Source organism: Cervus elaphus, chromosome 10 (genome assembly GCF_910594005.1).
Source record: "Cervus elaphus chromosome 10, mCerEla1.1, whole genome shotgun sequence".
Taxonomy (NCBI): domain Eukaryota; kingdom Metazoa; phylum Chordata; class Mammalia; order Artiodactyla; family Cervidae; genus Cervus; species Cervus elaphus.
The window spans coordinates 17,652,604-17,668,943 of NC_057824.1; the positions used below are offsets into that span (position 1 = coordinate 17,652,604).

A 16,340-nucleotide genomic window follows, 5' to 3' on the forward strand; every position below is an offset into this window, starting at 1 on the left:
TTCTCAGTCCTTGGGATAAAAGGAACACTGTCAACTGAAAAACTGTATCAATTAGTTAAAATGTTTCAGTGAGGAAGGGAGGTATAGACCCTATATGGAGAGCCCCAGTATTAAATGTACAGGGGAAAACTGGGCTTTTTAATTGGTATCTGAAGGGCTGACGCAAACCAGGAGTATAAGTTACACATCAGAGGAAAGGGGTAGACCTGGGATGTTGCCTTTTGTACAGCCTACTTCAAATTGATTCTCAAGTGGTTGGTGCAGTGATCAGGCTGATTTGTCAGTGGGATGTAGACACTAAGGTAACAGAGGGGGTAACCATAAGAAGCTGTGACCACACAAGGAGTAGTGGGATTACAGGAGAAAGGTTGGGTTCATCAGAACTTGGAAGCTTGGAAGAGTGGCCCTGCAGAGCTGGGACTCAGATCCTAGGGCTTGCGGGCTGGGTGGTGCTGCCTGATGTACTCTATTTCTGAGGGGCCCAGTGAGGCTGGTTCTGGAAGGAAAATACAGTGTGCCTCATTCACTGCCTTCTATTTGGCTTCTGTGTAATACCTGGTACTTTATAGGCAATCAGATATTTTCTGAATGAATGAATGAATGAAGATATTCTCCAGTTCTTACTGCCTGCTCCAGACACCCCTAAAACACTGACAGGCTAGGGCTGGGTGCTCTAGTGCTCTGCGTCCCTTCTCCTGCCCAGCAGACTAGATGGTAAGGCAGTTTGGAGGGTGGAGGCACTCGAAGAATTCCAGGAGTCCAGCAGCTGCATCCCAGTTTCCCTGATCACCGCACACCCAGGAGTGGGAGTGTAAGGCCTCCTCAGACAGCCATTTTGCTTTTTTTGCATTTCTTTTTCTTGGGGATGGTCTTGATTCCTGTCTCCTGTACAATGTCACGAACCTCCGTCCATAGTTCATCAGGCACTCCATCTATCAGATCTAGTCCCTTAAATCTATTTCTCACTTCCACTGTATAGTCATAAGGCTGAGACAGCACAGGAGCGGCCGAGAGGAGCTATCCCACGTCCAAGGTCAGGGGTGGCAACCGAGAGGAGGTACCCCACGTCCAATGTAAGAGAAACCCAAGTAAGACAGTAGGCGCTGAGAGAGGGCATCAGAGGGCAGACAGACTGAAACCACAATCACAGACAACTAGCCATCTGATCACATGGACCACAGCCTTGTCTAACTCAATGAAACTAAGCCGTGCCATGTGGGGCCACCCAAGACAGCTGAGTCATGGTGGAGAGGTCTGACAGAATGTGGTCCACTGGAGAAGGGAATGGCAAACCACTTCAGTATTCTTGCCTTGAGAACCCCATGAACAGTATGAAAAGACAAAAAGATAGGACACTGAAAGATGAACTCTCCTGGTCGGTAGATGCCCAATATACTACTGGAGATCATGGAGAAATAACTCCAGAAAGAATGAAGGGATGGAGCCAAAGCAAAAACAACACCCAGTTGTGGATGGGACTGGTGATAAAGGCAAGGTCCAATGCTATAAAGAGCAATATTGCATGGGAACCTGGAATGTTAGGTTCATGAATCAAGGCAAATTGGAAGTGGTCAAACAGGAGATGGCAAGAGTGAACATCAACATTCTAGGAATCAGCGAACTAAGATGGACTGGATTGGGTGAATTTAACTCAGATGACCATTATATCTACTACTGTGGGCAAGAATCCCTTAGAAGAAATGGAATAGCCATCATAGTCAACAAAAGAGTCCAAAATGCAGTATTTGGATGCAATCTCAAAAACAACAGAAAGATCTCTGTTTGTTTCCAAGGCAAACCATTCAATATCACGGTAATCCAAGTCTATGCCCCGACCAGTAATGCTGAAGAAGCTGAAGTTGAATGGTTTGATGAAGACCTATAAGACCTTCTAGAACTAACACCCCGAAAAGATATCCTTTTCATTATAGGGGACTGGAATGCAAAAGTAGGAAGTCAAGTAACACGTGGAGTAACAGGCAAATTTGGCCTTGGAGTACAGAATGAAGCAGGGCAAAGGCTAATAGAGTTCTGCCAAGAGAACGCACTGGTCATCACAAACACCCTCTTCCAACACAAGAGAAGACTCTACACATGGACATCACCAGATGGTCAACACCAAAATCAGATTGATTATATTCTTTGCAGCCAAAGATGGAGAAGCTCTATACAGTCAGCACAAACAAGACCGGGAGCTGACTGTAGCTCAGATCATGAACTCCTTATTGCCAAATTCAGACTTAAATTGAAGAAAGTGGGGAAAGTGGGGAAAACCACTAGACCATTCAGAGCAGGACTCTTAGTGAAGCTTTTCTCACTCTGAGAGCACTGGTGAGGTTTTTCCCTCGTGTGGGGTTCTGGTGGGCTCTCAACTGGGAGCCGTTGTTGAAGTTTTTCTCACACTGCCCGCAACTGTGGGGCTCTCCTCAGTGTGGACTCACCATAAGTGCTGAACTGGAAGCTGTTGTTGAATCTTTTCCCACAGACCGCACGCTAATATGGCTTCTCCCCTGTGTGGGTCCTCTGGGGAACAGTGAGGCTTCAGCTCTGGTTGGAGCTTTTCCCACATTCCCCACACTGGTAGGGTCTCTCCCCTGTGTGAGTTCTCAAGTGGGCGGTGAGACTGGAGTGCTAGCTGAAGCCTTTCCCACACTCACTGCACTTGGGAGGTTTCTCTCCGATTCTTTGGTGTCGAACAAGATAAGAACTTCGACTAAAGCTTTTCCCACATTCGTGACATTTAGAAGCCTTTTCCAGTTTGGGGACTGGGTGGTGGTGAGAGAGAGAGAACTCTGAGAGCTGTGAGAGCAGTTTTTCCCACACAGGAGGTGTGCAGGTCTCCTCCCAGTATGAAGCCTTCAGTGGTTCATCCTCTGCTGGGATGCAGGTTTCTCCTTACTCTCCCTGGAGAACCTCCTCATTGCCTTCCTGACACTGGAGTGCCTGCCTAGCCTCTTTTTAGCTCAGAGCGCCCAAATACTTACCTGGACCTCAGAAGAGGCTCGTTCATTTCTTCTTCCTTTGTATCATCCCATTTCCGATTCTCTTTTGTTCTTGATGTCTCTGTCTTGCCTGCCTCTGACCCGTCTGCTGAGTCAGGCTCTTGTGCTCCACCCTTGATTTTTCTTCCCCAGTTGCTGGTGTCTTGTGGGCTTTCACTCTAGTCTCCCTTGTGGAAGAAGCCTTAGGCTTTTCCCTCAGCCTGCTGCCCTTACTATCTGGGGTCTCTGCATGTTCTCTGATCCAGGCCAGGTTGTCACTGGGGCAGAGACAGGACCACAGTTATCAAATCAGGGGCAGAGCAAGATAGGGGGAGGTCAGGCCTCCCCGAGAAGGGTCAGGGTGGGTAAAGAGCCATGTCATGGTGTCCGTGGACAAAACAAGGGGACAACCCAAGAGAAACTCAGTGGACCACATAGTAATCTTTCCAACATCTCTAGAAAAAAAGATTTTTAGGGTGAGTGGGAGTGCAAGGTGAAATGGGAACTTAAAGAGACAAAAGGTGTCAAAAACAGCTCATTGGGGCCCCAGCACCTGTCTCCTGGTCTCCAAGACCCCTCTTCTGTGGAAGCTTCCCAGAGACCTTTGGAGTAAGCCAGGCTAGGGGAGAAAACAGCCACTGTCAAAGGGCAGTCTCCACATAACAGTCATGGAGCAGAGGTTGCAAGTGGGGTGCCAAAGCCTGCAGCCCCAGCAGCACCTGGGAGCACACCAGAGATGCATATTCCTGAGCTCCACCTCAGATCTAAAGAATCAGCAGCTCTGGGGTGAGGCCTGGGATTCGGTTTAACATGCCCTCAGGTAAGTCTGGTGCAGTCAGGTTTCAGGATCACTGCTATAGCCAATGGCCTGTCTCTGTGTTACTAAGTTCCTTTTACTAGATCCCTCCTGACACAATAGCTTTTTTAAAATAAAAAGTTTTTTTTTTCATTGTAAAGAAATATGTGCAAGGTGTGTGTGTATATATATGTGTATATATATATATATAGCAGGGGGGAGAGAATGTCTCCTTGTCCAACCACCCAGAGATAATCATAATGCTCTTAAAAATACCATAGGAACTCAATCCTTCTACTTTTTCAAACCAAGAGAATGAATTCTTTCTCAGACCCCCACCTTCAAGAATAGTACAAAGGAAATGGTACATTTTGCTAACTTACTAGCGGAACTTCAGAGGACACTCAGAGATCTGTGACCACCTGGGGAGGCTTCACCACCTGGGATCTGAGCCGCCTGCGGGCACAGCAAGCTGCCAGAGCCGAATGTGGAACATGGTGAGTCCCGCCCCCTTTACTCAGACCCCTGAGCCTCAGAAATCAGACACCAAAGAGCACAGATGTTCCCAAAGATTCAGAGTAAAATAAATTCTAAACAGCAAAGTTTTCAGAGATACTGATAGTGTATTTACTTCGCTTGAAAAATACAAAAGCAGGTAAACTCTTAGACGGTTTTCCATTTCATCAACAGAAGCTTGCCTTTTTAAAACGCATGAAGACAGTGTTTTTCTCTAGGGTCTGAGTTACATAAAGATGAGGTGGCTTTAAAAAATTACTTAGTAGCCTGTAACAGCAGTTTCGAATTAAGCAGAAAAGGCAGCAGTAGCCTTTAGCTAATCTAGAAATGTATGCAGCCAAAGTGCTCCACAGAAGGAGACATAAAGACAGAGCCTTGGTCTGGCTCTGCAGTGGCATATTGTGCTAAGTCACTCAGTCGTGTCCGATTCTTTGTGACCTTATGAACAGCAGCCTACCAGGCTCCTCTGTCCATGGGATTCTCCACGGGCAAGAATACCGGAGTGGGTTGCCATTTCCCTCTCCAGTGGCATATTATGCAGCCCTAAAAACAGACCAAGAAGTGATACTTTTGTAGACTGGAAACATAAATGAGAGAGGCTAGAAACAAAAGGTCATGTATTGTAGGATTCTTCCTGTAAAATGTCCAAAACAGGCAAATCCATGGAGAGAGAATGAGGAGCAACTGCTTAATGGGCAAGGGGTTTATTTGTGGGAGGCAGAGCAGGAGGGAGTGTAAAGTGTTTTGGAACACAATAGAGGTGATCATAGTACAACATTGTGACTGTACTAGATGCAACTGAATGGTTCACTTGAGATGGCTAATTTCACATTAAGTGATTAATTTCACCTCAATTAGTTTTAGTTAAATTTTTTTTAGTTAAATTTTTGATTAAAATTTTTCTAAAACACTAAGATGAATTTAAAAAAAAAAGAGCCATGGAAGAAAAAAAGTAGAAGGAATGTATTTAGGAAGAGATTAAGCTAGATGGAGAAGGGGATTATGTTTTCAAGTTCATGAAGAACTGCTCTGCAGAAGGGAAGGTCAACATGCTTTAATAATACCTGATTCAGAGGCAGTAACATTAAACTGTAATAAAGTTAACACACAAAGGATCTCTGCCCCCATTTTAAGTGCTACTACCATCAACTAAAATTTGAAATATTGATTTTTGGATGTATCTCTAAGGCATTTAACTTGGAGGCCAGGGTCCAATTCGAGCTCAGACCTGCACTTCCAGTAGATGATCGTCCCTCACACCTCAGGGGAGGGCGGAGGCTCCTGCTTAAGCTTCTGACTGTCCCCACAGTCTCTGGGCAGAGCTCCGTGACCCCTTCACAGTCCACTCCCCTGGATGAACCCCCTGTTCAAGTGTTTGTTGTTTAGTCACTAAGTCGAGTCCGACTCTTTTGGGGTGGGATCTCAGTGATTCTCTGCTACCCCCAAGGGAGCTGTCTCCTCAATGGGCATTTTCAGATCCTTCCCAGATTCCAGGACCTGGGGACAGACCCCATCATCTGTCACTACAAATTCCTGCCTAAAGTGACAGACAGATGATGAGAGGCAGCTGGAGTCTCACTTCTCCTTCCTGCTCCCCTTCCCCTCCTTGAGGGGTTTCAAAGAGCTGTTTTACCCTTCACATTCCCGTGCTGTTGTCATTCACGTGAAGAGTGCGGTTCTGAGGTGGTGGTGGACAGTAGGCAGAGATGGTCTACACAGAAGTGGCAAGGGGTCTAGGGTGACTGTGAGCACAGAGGGATTCTGCTGTGCTTAGTCTCCTCTCCAAACTCTGACTTCATACAGATGCTCTCCTGCCCTTCTACATCCAGCCTAGTTACTATCAACAGTCCCCCAACCACGGATATATATTAACCTCCCCCATTTCTGATGCATCACCACCACACTGCTCCTCCCTCCAAATTATGTTAGAACCTCTTAATCCTCAATCCTATGAAATTTTATCTACAACCCGCCCCGCCCCAACTCTTCCTCCTACAGCTGGGGTGCACATCTGCCTCCTCCCTGGAAAAGGCAAGGACATCCCAATCCAGCCATGCAAACTCAGAGCACCAGTGGGCTGCCTCCTGCTCCAGACACAGTCACACTCAGGCTAGCCCTCCCCTGACCCACAACGGAAGCCTTCCTGTTACTTTTCCTTTTCCTATGCCTTTCACACCACCCCCTTCTTCCAAAATACACAAGAATGTTACAGTGATCAGATCTCAAACTGATCAGATCTCTCCCTCCACATGCAGGTATCATATGAATCTCATCACTGTTTCAAATTGACCACTTAATCCAGGCAGCAGGGACTGGCTCTAGTGTGACTTTGTTTAGTGTACAACACATGGCACACTCCTTCAAGAAACCTTCTAGCAAGAGAGATTAGATTTAAATTCACCAACGTCTCTAATTTTCCTGACTTGCTGAGGGAAGAATTGTTCCTTCCCTGGCTTTGTTTTGGAGAACTCTAATGAGTGTTTTACCACTTTAATTAGTGACTCTAAGCATTCACTGAATATGTGTAAGTCTAAGTTATTTCAGCAAATGAGAAATTTGAGAAAATCTTCCCATTGATGAAGAGCATAGGATCAATGCAATATAGCTATTAATAATATTCTTTGGGCAGCAGATGAATTCTGGAATTTCTCAACTAAGCACCTCTCCAGTAACTGGATTCCCGTGCTGCTCACACCAACTTCTTCATGACGAAAACCACAGGGTTCTGACTGCCTTTTCTCACCTGTTGCCTGGCCACTCTCTGTACATCCTCAACCAGAGCCACAACTTTGTCACCATTCTCTGGGCACTGCTCCCTCACCCAGCTCTGAACCTTTTCTGGCAGAAACTGCTCCAAAACCAGCAGCTCCAGGATTTGCTCTTTTGAGTGTGTCTTAGGCCTCAGCCACTGACAGCAGAGTTCTCAGAGTTTGCTAAAACCTTTATAGGGACCAGCTACCTTCTCATGGGGACCAGGTGCTCCTCACCTCCACTTCCTGGAAGCAGCACTGCTGAAAGTGCTGGCGGGAAGCTTCGTAGTCAGGGCTGTGGCCTGCCATGGAGGGCTGATTGCTGTGTCCTGTGTGGAGTCCTTGCTTGGGGACGGTTGTGCCTGGGGACTCTTTATTGCAGTCATGCTTTGCTTCAATCTGCTGGCTCACTGGCTGTCACTGCCATCCTGCAGTTCAGATTCCATCTCTTATCCCTGGGAAGCAGGTCTCCTGGATACCAGTGAAATATGTCTTTTTGGAATCAGAGACCTGAGCCTGTCATAGATGGGCAGACTCAGACTCATAGTTGGAAAAGGCTCAACTTTGAAGCAAGGCTGAGAAGAATGGAAACAAAACATAAAGTCATCCCCTATTCCTTCACTCTCGTTCTTACTGTTTATTTCTGTCCTTTCCTTTACTCCTTCTCCAATCCAAGGAGCCAAAGCACCAAAAATATCAAAAAGCATCATTTTTCTCGCTAGCCTGATTTCTGTGGATGAATTCCCCAAACGGTTCCTCACAGGGTCACCCATCTGTCCCTGTAAGGCATGGTTCCGGCGAGGCAGAAAAGGAAAGACGACCTCAACAGAAGTAGGTTACCTTTATTCAGGCAAGGAGGGGCGACAGTCGGCCTAATGACCAGGCTGAGCGCCGAAAGGGATCAGGGAGGCTTCATACTTATAGGGAGGTTTGTGGAAGCGATAAGGGAAACGTCAATCAAGTGGGATATTTTGAGTATTCTTTTGTTGAGATGACACTTGTAGTTGGGCAGGGGGTGATAAGTCTTCTGGGGGTGTGTAGGGGGTGGTAGGTTTCCGGACAGGGGGTGATAAATCCCAGATAGATGCAACCAGCCTGGAGCATCAGGATGGAACTAAAGTTATGCTTTGTTTTCTCCGAAGTTAGATGATTCAGCAAGGGGCCTTTGAGACTGTTGTTCTCTTTTCTAGGCCCAAAAGACTCCTTCAGTCCCTACTCATGCTCCCCACATGCCTGTGGCTTGTCCCTTTCCTGCCTACCCTCAGAAGCTTGGATCCAGCTTCCCAATTCCTCCTTTTCTTAGGAGGGAAAAGTATCAACCTCATTAATATCACACCCTCCTCCCACCACCACCACCACCACCACATACACAGTGTGGATAGGAAATGCATTTATTTTCCAGCATTCCTTCTCCACTTCTGACAGAAGCATCTTCTCCCTTTGTGAAAAAGTCCCTTTCTATTCCATTGTCTCTGGTGGGGCTATTCATTACAGTACCTTTCCTCCAACCCCAGGAGTGGGCAACTCACATAGGCTGGGCCTGTCAGAATTCTCTGGTATTTTACATACAGCTGAGGTGAGAAAAGTTCCAAATTTCCTGGAAATTGCTAAACTGGGAGGATGTAAGACAGAAGTTTTTTGCAATTAGGTGCCGTTTTCCATTCCACTCCTCCTCCAAAGGCCCGAGTCCGTTTATAGGAGTAAAAAACGGATTCAGATTGCCTTTCTTCCAAAGCACTGTACTGTGAGCAGTCCTTTTTAACGAAGGAGCATCACAGAGCATAGTTCCTCAGCAGCAAGGCAAAGACTAGAAACTACACTCCTTGCCTTACACCTTTCCATACACCCTACACCTTCTCTCAATGAAGAATAATTCAATGAATGCTACCCTAGTTCCATGCAGAAGGCGGAGCCTGCACTCTAATTGATTCCTAATATCCCATTCATAGTTCATTTAAAAATACTCCTGTCTCAAAAATGTGTTTCTCTATGGCGACAACCAAAACGCTCAGCGGAAAGTAGAACGAGGATGGGGAGTCGGGCCGATTAACTTCTCACTCCTCATCCAGGATGCCCCGGTGCTAGGGTTAGGATCTGCGGCTGAAGACTAGGAAACAAGTCCGCGGATTGCCACTACACTAGCGGGGGCGAGATGGGCAGGGTCACTGGCCGGAGGAAATCTGCGCTCGGGCACAGAGATCGGGACAGTCCTGGCCCAACCGGCTCTGCGACGACTGCCAGCGAAGAGCCCCGAGCCGCAAGGAAGCTGAGCGCTCAAAGGTAGGCGCACGCGCGACTCCGGACTCGCTCAGCCTCGGCGCCGGAAGTCGGCGCCCAGAGCGCGGGCTCGAATCGGTCCACTGCGCTTGCTCGCGAATCGTGCAAACGGACTGCAACTCCCGGCTTGCACTGCGACAGCGGCCAGCGTCGGTAGACTCAGAAGCCAATAGGCGAGCTAGGACGCTTCCGAGGAGCCAATCCCTCTGCGGAGGAGGCGGGCCCTCCCGTGACAGAATTCCACGGCAGCTCGTGGGAGTGTCCGCGACGAGAGGCTTCTGCCCCGCCCCCAGCCGTGGCTCCGGGGTCCCCAGAGAGGTGAGTCGCGTGCAGGTGGGCGCGGGTTGCAGGGCTGTCGATCGCGCTGTCGTCGCAGGCGCCACCCCCAGTTCTCATCGGCCACGTAATCGAGCCGCGCGCCAGAGTGCTGCAGCTTCGCGGAGCTCGGGCCAGCTGGGGCGCGAAGCCCGGCGTCCTCAGAGGCCGGAGCGGCTGGGCCTCGGTGCCTCGGGGGCGAGCACCCGGCGCGCCACCGTGTACCTTGCTCGCCCGCAGGAGGTTTCCGCTAACTCCCAACCCTCGGCGTGCGCCGAGGGCTTGCCTGGGCTCACCCTGTAGCGCGGCGAGATGCTGGAGGTCGGCCTGAGGAGGATGCGAGAGAGCTGGTGTAGGCTACCTGGATGACAATCTGAACTTTTCCCAGGAATTCCTGCCAGCCCATTAAGTTCCGTTGCGCATTTCCCCTGAGACCTGTTGTGCTTGTCGCTAAAATGAAAGCAATATTTTCCCCAGTTTCCTTTTAGGACATTATGACTTTTCGCCTTTGCAAGACAGTTCAAGACGCTGGCAGGAAAACAAAAACTTCCCACTCCAAGGGACTGTGTTGTCGTCAGGAGTTTGGGATCAAGGCCAGCGAACGAGGAGCCTCTGTCTGCATCCTTTCCTTTCCAACATCCTCAGAGGACCTTCGTTTATAGCATCTTTCTAGTATTCGGGCCATGGTCCCGAAGGCTTGACCTGTTTACCAGGAGAGAGAAGCTGGCTCCTGAGCCCAAAAATGGCGGCTAAGATGGAGATAACTTTGAGCTCGCAGTCCCATATTCAGGCTTCCTCCAAGCAGGAGAGACATATAATAGCAAAGCTAGAAGAAAAACGGGAGCCCCCTCTGCAAAAAGACTGGCCCGATCCTGAGCTCTCCCGCCAGAGTTTTAGACGGTTTTGTTATCAAGAGGCATCTGGACCCCAGGAGGCACTCTCCCACCTCCGGCAGCTGTGCCGTCAGTGGCTGCAGCCCGAGGTGCACACCAAGGAGCAGATTTTGGAGCTGTTGGTGCTGGAGCAGTTCCTGAACATCCTGCCCGCAGAGATCCAGGCTCGGGCCAGGCATCGATGTCCAGTGAGCAGCAAGGAGATCGTGACCCTTGTGGAAGATTTTCATCGAGCAGCCAAGGGACCAAAGCAGTGGGTAAGGAGGGTACTTTGTTGTCGTCCCCAGGATTTCTCTTTCATCTGGTTCGTGTTTGGTCTCTGGACCCCTCCCTAGAGAGAGGAGTCCAGAATTTCAAACGTTGCTTCTGGCCTCTGTTTGGAACCCTACTCCCCTCACCCCTGCTGGGAGGGGAGGTGTAACAAATTTTCAGAAAACAGAAGCCACAGGCACTCCAGTGAGAAAGTAGAGCTCTTGAATCTTTGCTGACAGGTCTCCCCCGACCCATCCCTCTTGAAGCTTTCCTACAATCAAGATTCTTGGTAGACAAGAGGAATTTGATTTGGGGGGCATTTTATTAGCTCTTGTCCCAGCATATTGCCTTTGACTCAGGGAACTCCAGCTCAATTGGCCAGTATTCCTTCCAACTCCCACCCTCAAGTTAGATCCCAGTAGGGGCCTAGGGAGGAAGCAGTTAAGGAACAGGGTTAGGGCAGTTCTCTTAGAGCCCTATCACTACTTAGATTTCCTTAATCAGGAGTGTCTTGGGCAGAATAATTTATAGATAAGGGTGGTTTATTAAAAACCACCTCTTCCCTCTTCCCATACTGCTTCCTAATCCTACAGAGCCTGTTTCCAGCAGAAGCAGGGCAGTATAGGGTAGGAACCTGCTGCGTGGGTGTCGTGGTTGACCCTGATATTTGTGCCTGCTGTCTGATGACCCAGACCTTGAGAATGGGCCAAGCTGTGGGAACATTTACTCAGGAAGTATTGGCTGATTTGGAGCAGGTTCCTTTTGGTCATTCTACACATCCTTCCCTTTGTTTCCTTTGAGAGTTTCAGCAGTCTCTATGAAGATTGACACCTACCCCCCAGACCCTGCCCCCCCCCCCCCCCCCCCCCCCCCCCCCCCCGACATTATCAGAAATTTCCAGGCAACAACAGTCATTACTGTTGTTGAGCTCACAGTGAGAGGTCAAGCTGCCCTCAGTCAGTCCTCCAGTTGTTCTTTAATGCAAGGGACTTGTTCCTAGGTGGCTGTTTGTATGGAGGGCCAGAAGGTGCTTTTGGAGAAAACTGGATCCCAGCTGGAAGAACAGGAACTGCCAGACTTTCAACCGCAAACTCCCAGGAGACACCCCAGGGAGGAGACATCCCAGGCAGGATCTCAGGATCAGCCAAGCCCTCGTCATTGGGAAAAATCCCTGCTCCTCCAGGAACCAACCTCCAGATTGGCTGAGACAGGTAAACACTCTGTGTGCCTTCTCTCCCTCTCATCAGTGCTTCATCTCTATCAAAGCATCTCAGGGTTCTGAAAAGCCACAGACTAGGTATTGAGCTTTTCTTCAGTATTGTATGGAGCAATATGGAGCAAGCATCTGGAGAAAAGATGCTTGCTCCATTGTATGTAATAGTAGATCTTGATTCCCTAATAAACTTCACTAATTAGAATGGTAGTAATACTTTATGTAAGTGTGCTGTTACCATTTTCTTTTCATGACTCTTTGACAGTCCAGTACACAAGAGGATTGTTTTAGCCTGCTTTTCTGTCCCTTTCAGAGCTACTGATCAGTTCAGTTCTGTTGCTCAGTGTCCAACTCTTTGCGACCCCATGGACTGCAGGACACCAGGCTTCCCTGTCCATCACCAACTCCTAACTCCCGGAGCTTGCTCAATCTCATATCCTTTGAGTCAGTGATGCCATAGTGAAGACAAATTCACATATGACCACTGATGAACTTCCATTCAAGCTGTGGCTGAGTTTCATCACTTAAAACTGTCCCATGTTTAGAAAGGCCCTAAACAAGGTTCTGCTCATTAGAGGAAAAAGACTCTCCTGGTATTATTTTCTGCCCCTTCCTCCTCCTGTGACATTAATGAAACACTTTAATTTGATTATTCTCAAAACTCAGGAATTGAGACCTAGGGCATCTGGCAAGAAGGCACTGTGGTCCAGGTTGAGGTCCTGCCCCATAACCTGGCCTTCATGATCCTGAAGAAAGTGAACCACACGTACTCCCTTCTGCCTTAGCAGAGGCAGCTGGGTTGCATGCTATCTCCATCTCCTTTTATTTGATTCCAAAGTGGATGGGGTCTCATGCTCAGGGTTCACCTATGTTATAGCAGTGTGCTTCCCTGGTGGTTCAGATGGTGAAGAATCTGCCTGCAATACAGGAGATCCGGGTTCGATCCCTGGGCCAGGAAGATCCCCTGGAGAAGGGGATAGCTACCCACGCCAGCATTCTTACCTCAGAAATCCCATGGACAAAGGAGCCTGGCGGGCTACAGTCCCTGGGGTTGTAAATAGTTGGACACAACTGAGCGATTAACATATTCAGCATGTGTCAGTACTTCACTCCTTTTTATGGCTGAATGATATTCCACTCTGTGGGCATTTTGTTTGTTTTCAGTTGATAGACATTTGTGTTGTTTCCACTTTTTAGCTGTTATGAATAATACTGCTGTGAACATTTGTGTACAAGTTTTTGTGAGGGTGTCTGTTTTCATTTCTCTTGAGTCTACACCAAGAGAAATTCCAGTACCAATTCCAGGAGTGGAATTACTGGGTCCTATGGTGAAAGTGAAAGTCGCTCAGTTGTGTCTGATTCTTTGTGACCCCATGGACTATACAGTCCCTGGAATTCTCTAGGCCAGAATACTGGAGTGGGTAACCTTTCCTTTCTGCAGGGGATCTTCCCAACCCAGGGATCAAACCCAGGTCTCCCGCATTGCAAGTGGATTCTTTACCAGCTGAGCCACAAGGGAAGCCCGGGTCCTATGGTAACTCTTTGTTTAACTTTTTGATGTTGGACTTTTCCGATGTGGCTGCACTGTTTTATTTTCAGCAGTCTATGAGGATTCCAGTTTCTCTATATCCTTGTTGACACTTGTTATTCTTGGTGCTTTTGATTATATCCATTCTAGTAGGTGTGAAATGGAGTCTCTTGGAGATTTTGAATTATTTCCCTTATGACTACTACTGTTGAGCATCTTTTTGTGTGCCTATTAGCCAATTGTATTAATATATCTTCTTTGGAGAAATGTCTATTCAGATCCTTTGCTCATTTTTAAACTAGATTGGTCTTTTTATTGTTGTTATAAGAGTTCTTTACATTATCTGGATACCAGACTCTCATATATAATTTTCAAATGTTTTCTCCCTTTCTGTGGATTGTCTTTTCACTTTCTTGATAGTGTCCTTTGAAGCACAAATGTTTTGAATGTTGAGGAGGTCCAATTTATCTTTTTGTTTGCTTGTACTTTTGGTGACATATCTAAAACATTGTTGCCTAATCCAGTGTCACAAAGACTTACACCTTTGTTCTGTTCAAAGAGAGAGAGATTTAGCTGTTACATTTATGTCTTTGATCCATTTTGAATTAATTTTTGTGTTGTGAGTCAGGGTCCAACTTCATTCTTTTGTATATAGAAATCCAGTTGTTCCAGCACCACTTGTTGAAAAGACATCTTTACTCCGTTGAATTATCATGACAACCTTGTTGAAAAGCAATTGACCATAATTGTGTGGGCTGCTTTTTAAATCTGAATTTAAAGTTAAATAAAAATTCAGTTTCTCAGTCACACAAGCCATATTCCAAGTACTCAGTAGCCACATGTGGCTAGTGGCTGCCATGTTCAATAGGTCTTCCATGTAGCAGGAATCCTCCAGCTTGCCCACAGGCCACTCGAACTCATTTCTCTCCTGATCCTTAATCCTGGTAGTCAGAAGTTACAGAGTTTCTGTAATTAGGGTACATGACTGGCCTATATCCCAGTTGACACATGCTATCTGTCAACCTTGTAATGAGCACAAACACCACACTCACTAGATTTATCATTATTTGAAGAGAGAGTGGTGGTCAGTGTCCATATAAGTGAGGGTGTATTTGTAGTATTGAAGTTTCTCATGGGCTTGCTTCTTCCTATTTCTCCTTTCCTAAACCTTTCCCCAAAGGTAGGAAGGAGGCAGGGGTTGGAGAACGTGGTCCCTAACTTTAGTATAAGTCAGAATACCCCCAGGCTCCCCCTGTTACCTGCAGACTTTGGGCTCTACCTCCAGAGCTTCTGACCCGGCAGCCGGGGGGAAGCAGGGGCACCCTGCCTGGTTGACAGGTGCCCCAGTGCATCTCATGTGTGAGCAGCCCAGTGGAGAACTGCACTTCAAGAAACTGTGTGTATTCATAGCTCTTTTGCTGAGGTTCTTTCTTTGAAGCCCAGAAATGAAGCATATTCTTTCTAATTGTAGAGACCGCCAGGATGAAAAGTGACAACAAGGAGAATCCACAGCAGGAAGGGGCTAAAGGGGCAAAGCCCTGTGTGTTATCAGTGGGCAGACCGAAAGGGAGTGGCCTGCAGAGTCCCGAACCCAGAGGGGCGAGTCTGAGTGAGCCCCGGCTGTCCCAGAGGCAGGTCAGCGCCCCCAGCGCCCAGAAGCCCTTTGCTCACTACCAGAGACATTGCAGGGAACTGGAGTACATCGGCGCCCCCCTGAAAAGCCACCCACTGAGAGAGCTGAAGAAGAGCAAGGGGAGCAGGAGGAGCCTGAGCAGCCGCCTGCAGCGTCTCAGTCACCAGCCGGCCCGCTCGGCAAAGAAACCTTACAAGTGTGATGAATGTGGGAAAAGCTTCACGTGGAATTCAGAGCTGAAAAGGCACCAGCGAGTCCACACGGGGGAGAGGCCCTACACGTGCGGAGAGTGTGGGAACTGCTTTGGCCGGCAGTCCACCCTGAAGCTGCACCAGCGGATCCACACCGGGGAGAAGCCATACCAGTGTGGTCAGTGTGGGAAAAGCTTTCGCCAGAGCTCCAACCTTCACCAGCATCACAGGCTCCACCATGGGGACTGAGGGCAGGCAGGCCTGGGTCCTCGCTGTTCACAAGGAAGGTACTTGCATTCCTCCTTCCCCTCGCTCGCATGTAAATCACAAAGACTGTCTGTGTGACTTACAAGGAAAAAAGCAAGAGGTGCCTGTCCAGGAGGAGGCTGAAGGGGACCTGACGTGCCTGGTGATGGGGAGGAAGTGGCAGGTCTGGGCCTTGGGTCAGAGAGCAACTGGGTGAAGAGCGGGGAGTCCCACTGAGGGAGAATCAGGACGATCCTGCAGGTGTGCCCCACACCTTGATGTTAACTCTCCCCCTGCTGCTTTATTTATCCTGTAACTATGTTCAAGGATAAATCTTACATATAGTTACACGTTTGCTTCCATAGCCGACAATCTATCATGCGCGCACTCTTTTAATAAAGATGAGTGATCCGCAAGAAATTCAAGGCAGAAGTTCATTGGAATGTAAATCCCCTAATATTCTTCCTGTCATTCCTGGCTGTTCATAACAAAGACACGTGAAGTGGAAGTGTGGATCTGCTTGTGTGAGAAGGGGTCTTCAAGAGTTGGTGGTGTTAACAAAATAAACATACACATACACACCCTGAGGGATCTTTTTATACCAAAGCACTTTTGATTTGGTGAAATAAAATCATGGCTGCCATAGCCCCCACCAGTACCGATAGGGAGAAGCTACCAGAAGTAAGACTGCTAAGGGAGTCCTTCCTAGTATCCTTTCTCACTCAGGCCAGTAGCTTTAAGCACAACAA

General features: G+C 48.0%; 2 protein-coding genes across 4 annotated transcripts; one reads left to right on the top strand and one right to left on the bottom strand.

The window, feature by feature from the left end:
• Positions 1-428: 428 nt before the first annotated feature.
• On the bottom strand, positions 429-7,352 carry ZSCAN32 (zinc finger and SCAN domain containing 32). Its single transcript, XM_043915632.1, is given in 9 exon segments — positions 429-496; positions 2,283-2,354; positions 2,357-2,432; positions 2,434-2,775; positions 2,778-2,902; positions 2,905-3,072; positions 3,216-3,259; positions 5,934-6,004; positions 7,281-7,352. Coding segments are annotated over 9 exon segments (1,038 nt in total).
• Positions 7,353-9,515: 2,163 nt separating this feature from the next.
• Positions 9,516-16,011, top strand: ZNF174 (zinc finger protein 174). Of its 3 annotated transcripts, XM_043914138.1 has the most exons (5): positions 9,516-9,638; positions 10,113-10,785; positions 11,781-11,991; positions 13,435-13,527; positions 14,993-16,011. In XM_043914138.1, exons 2-5 carry the CDS (start codon positions 10,378-10,380, stop codon positions 15,592-15,594), a joined length of 1,314 nt encoding a protein of 437 aa, XP_043770073.1. In that variant the 5' UTR covers positions 9,516-9,638; positions 10,113-10,377; the 3' UTR covers positions 15,595-16,011. The 3 variants fall into 3 exon arrangements, with proteins under 3 accessions (XP_043770073.1, XP_043770075.1, XP_043770074.1); XM_043914140.1 differs by lacking the exons at positions 13,435-13,527; positions 14,993-16,011 and adding exons at positions 12,307-12,318; positions 12,454-12,536 and having other exon boundaries at positions 9,605-10,785; XM_043914139.1 differs by lacking the exon at positions 13,435-13,527 and having other exon boundaries at positions 9,605-10,785.
• The last annotated feature ends 329 nt before the right edge of the window (positions 16,012-16,340 follow it).

Excerpts from the sequence above, each read along its gene's own strand:
- ZNF174 (XM_043914138.1), top strand. The coding sequence starts at position 10,378 with ATGGCGGCTAAGATGGAGATAACTTTGAGCTCGCAGTCCCATATTCAG. Across the intron at positions 11,992-13,434 it reads CTCCAGATTGGCTGAGACAG|GGGATCTTCCCAACCCAGGG; the intron begins GTAAACACTCTG and ends TCCTTTCTGCAG. Across the intron at positions 13,528-14,992 it reads AGGGAAGCCCGGGTCCTATG|AGACCGCCAGGATGAAAAGT; the intron begins GTAACTCTTTGT and ends TTCTAATTGTAG.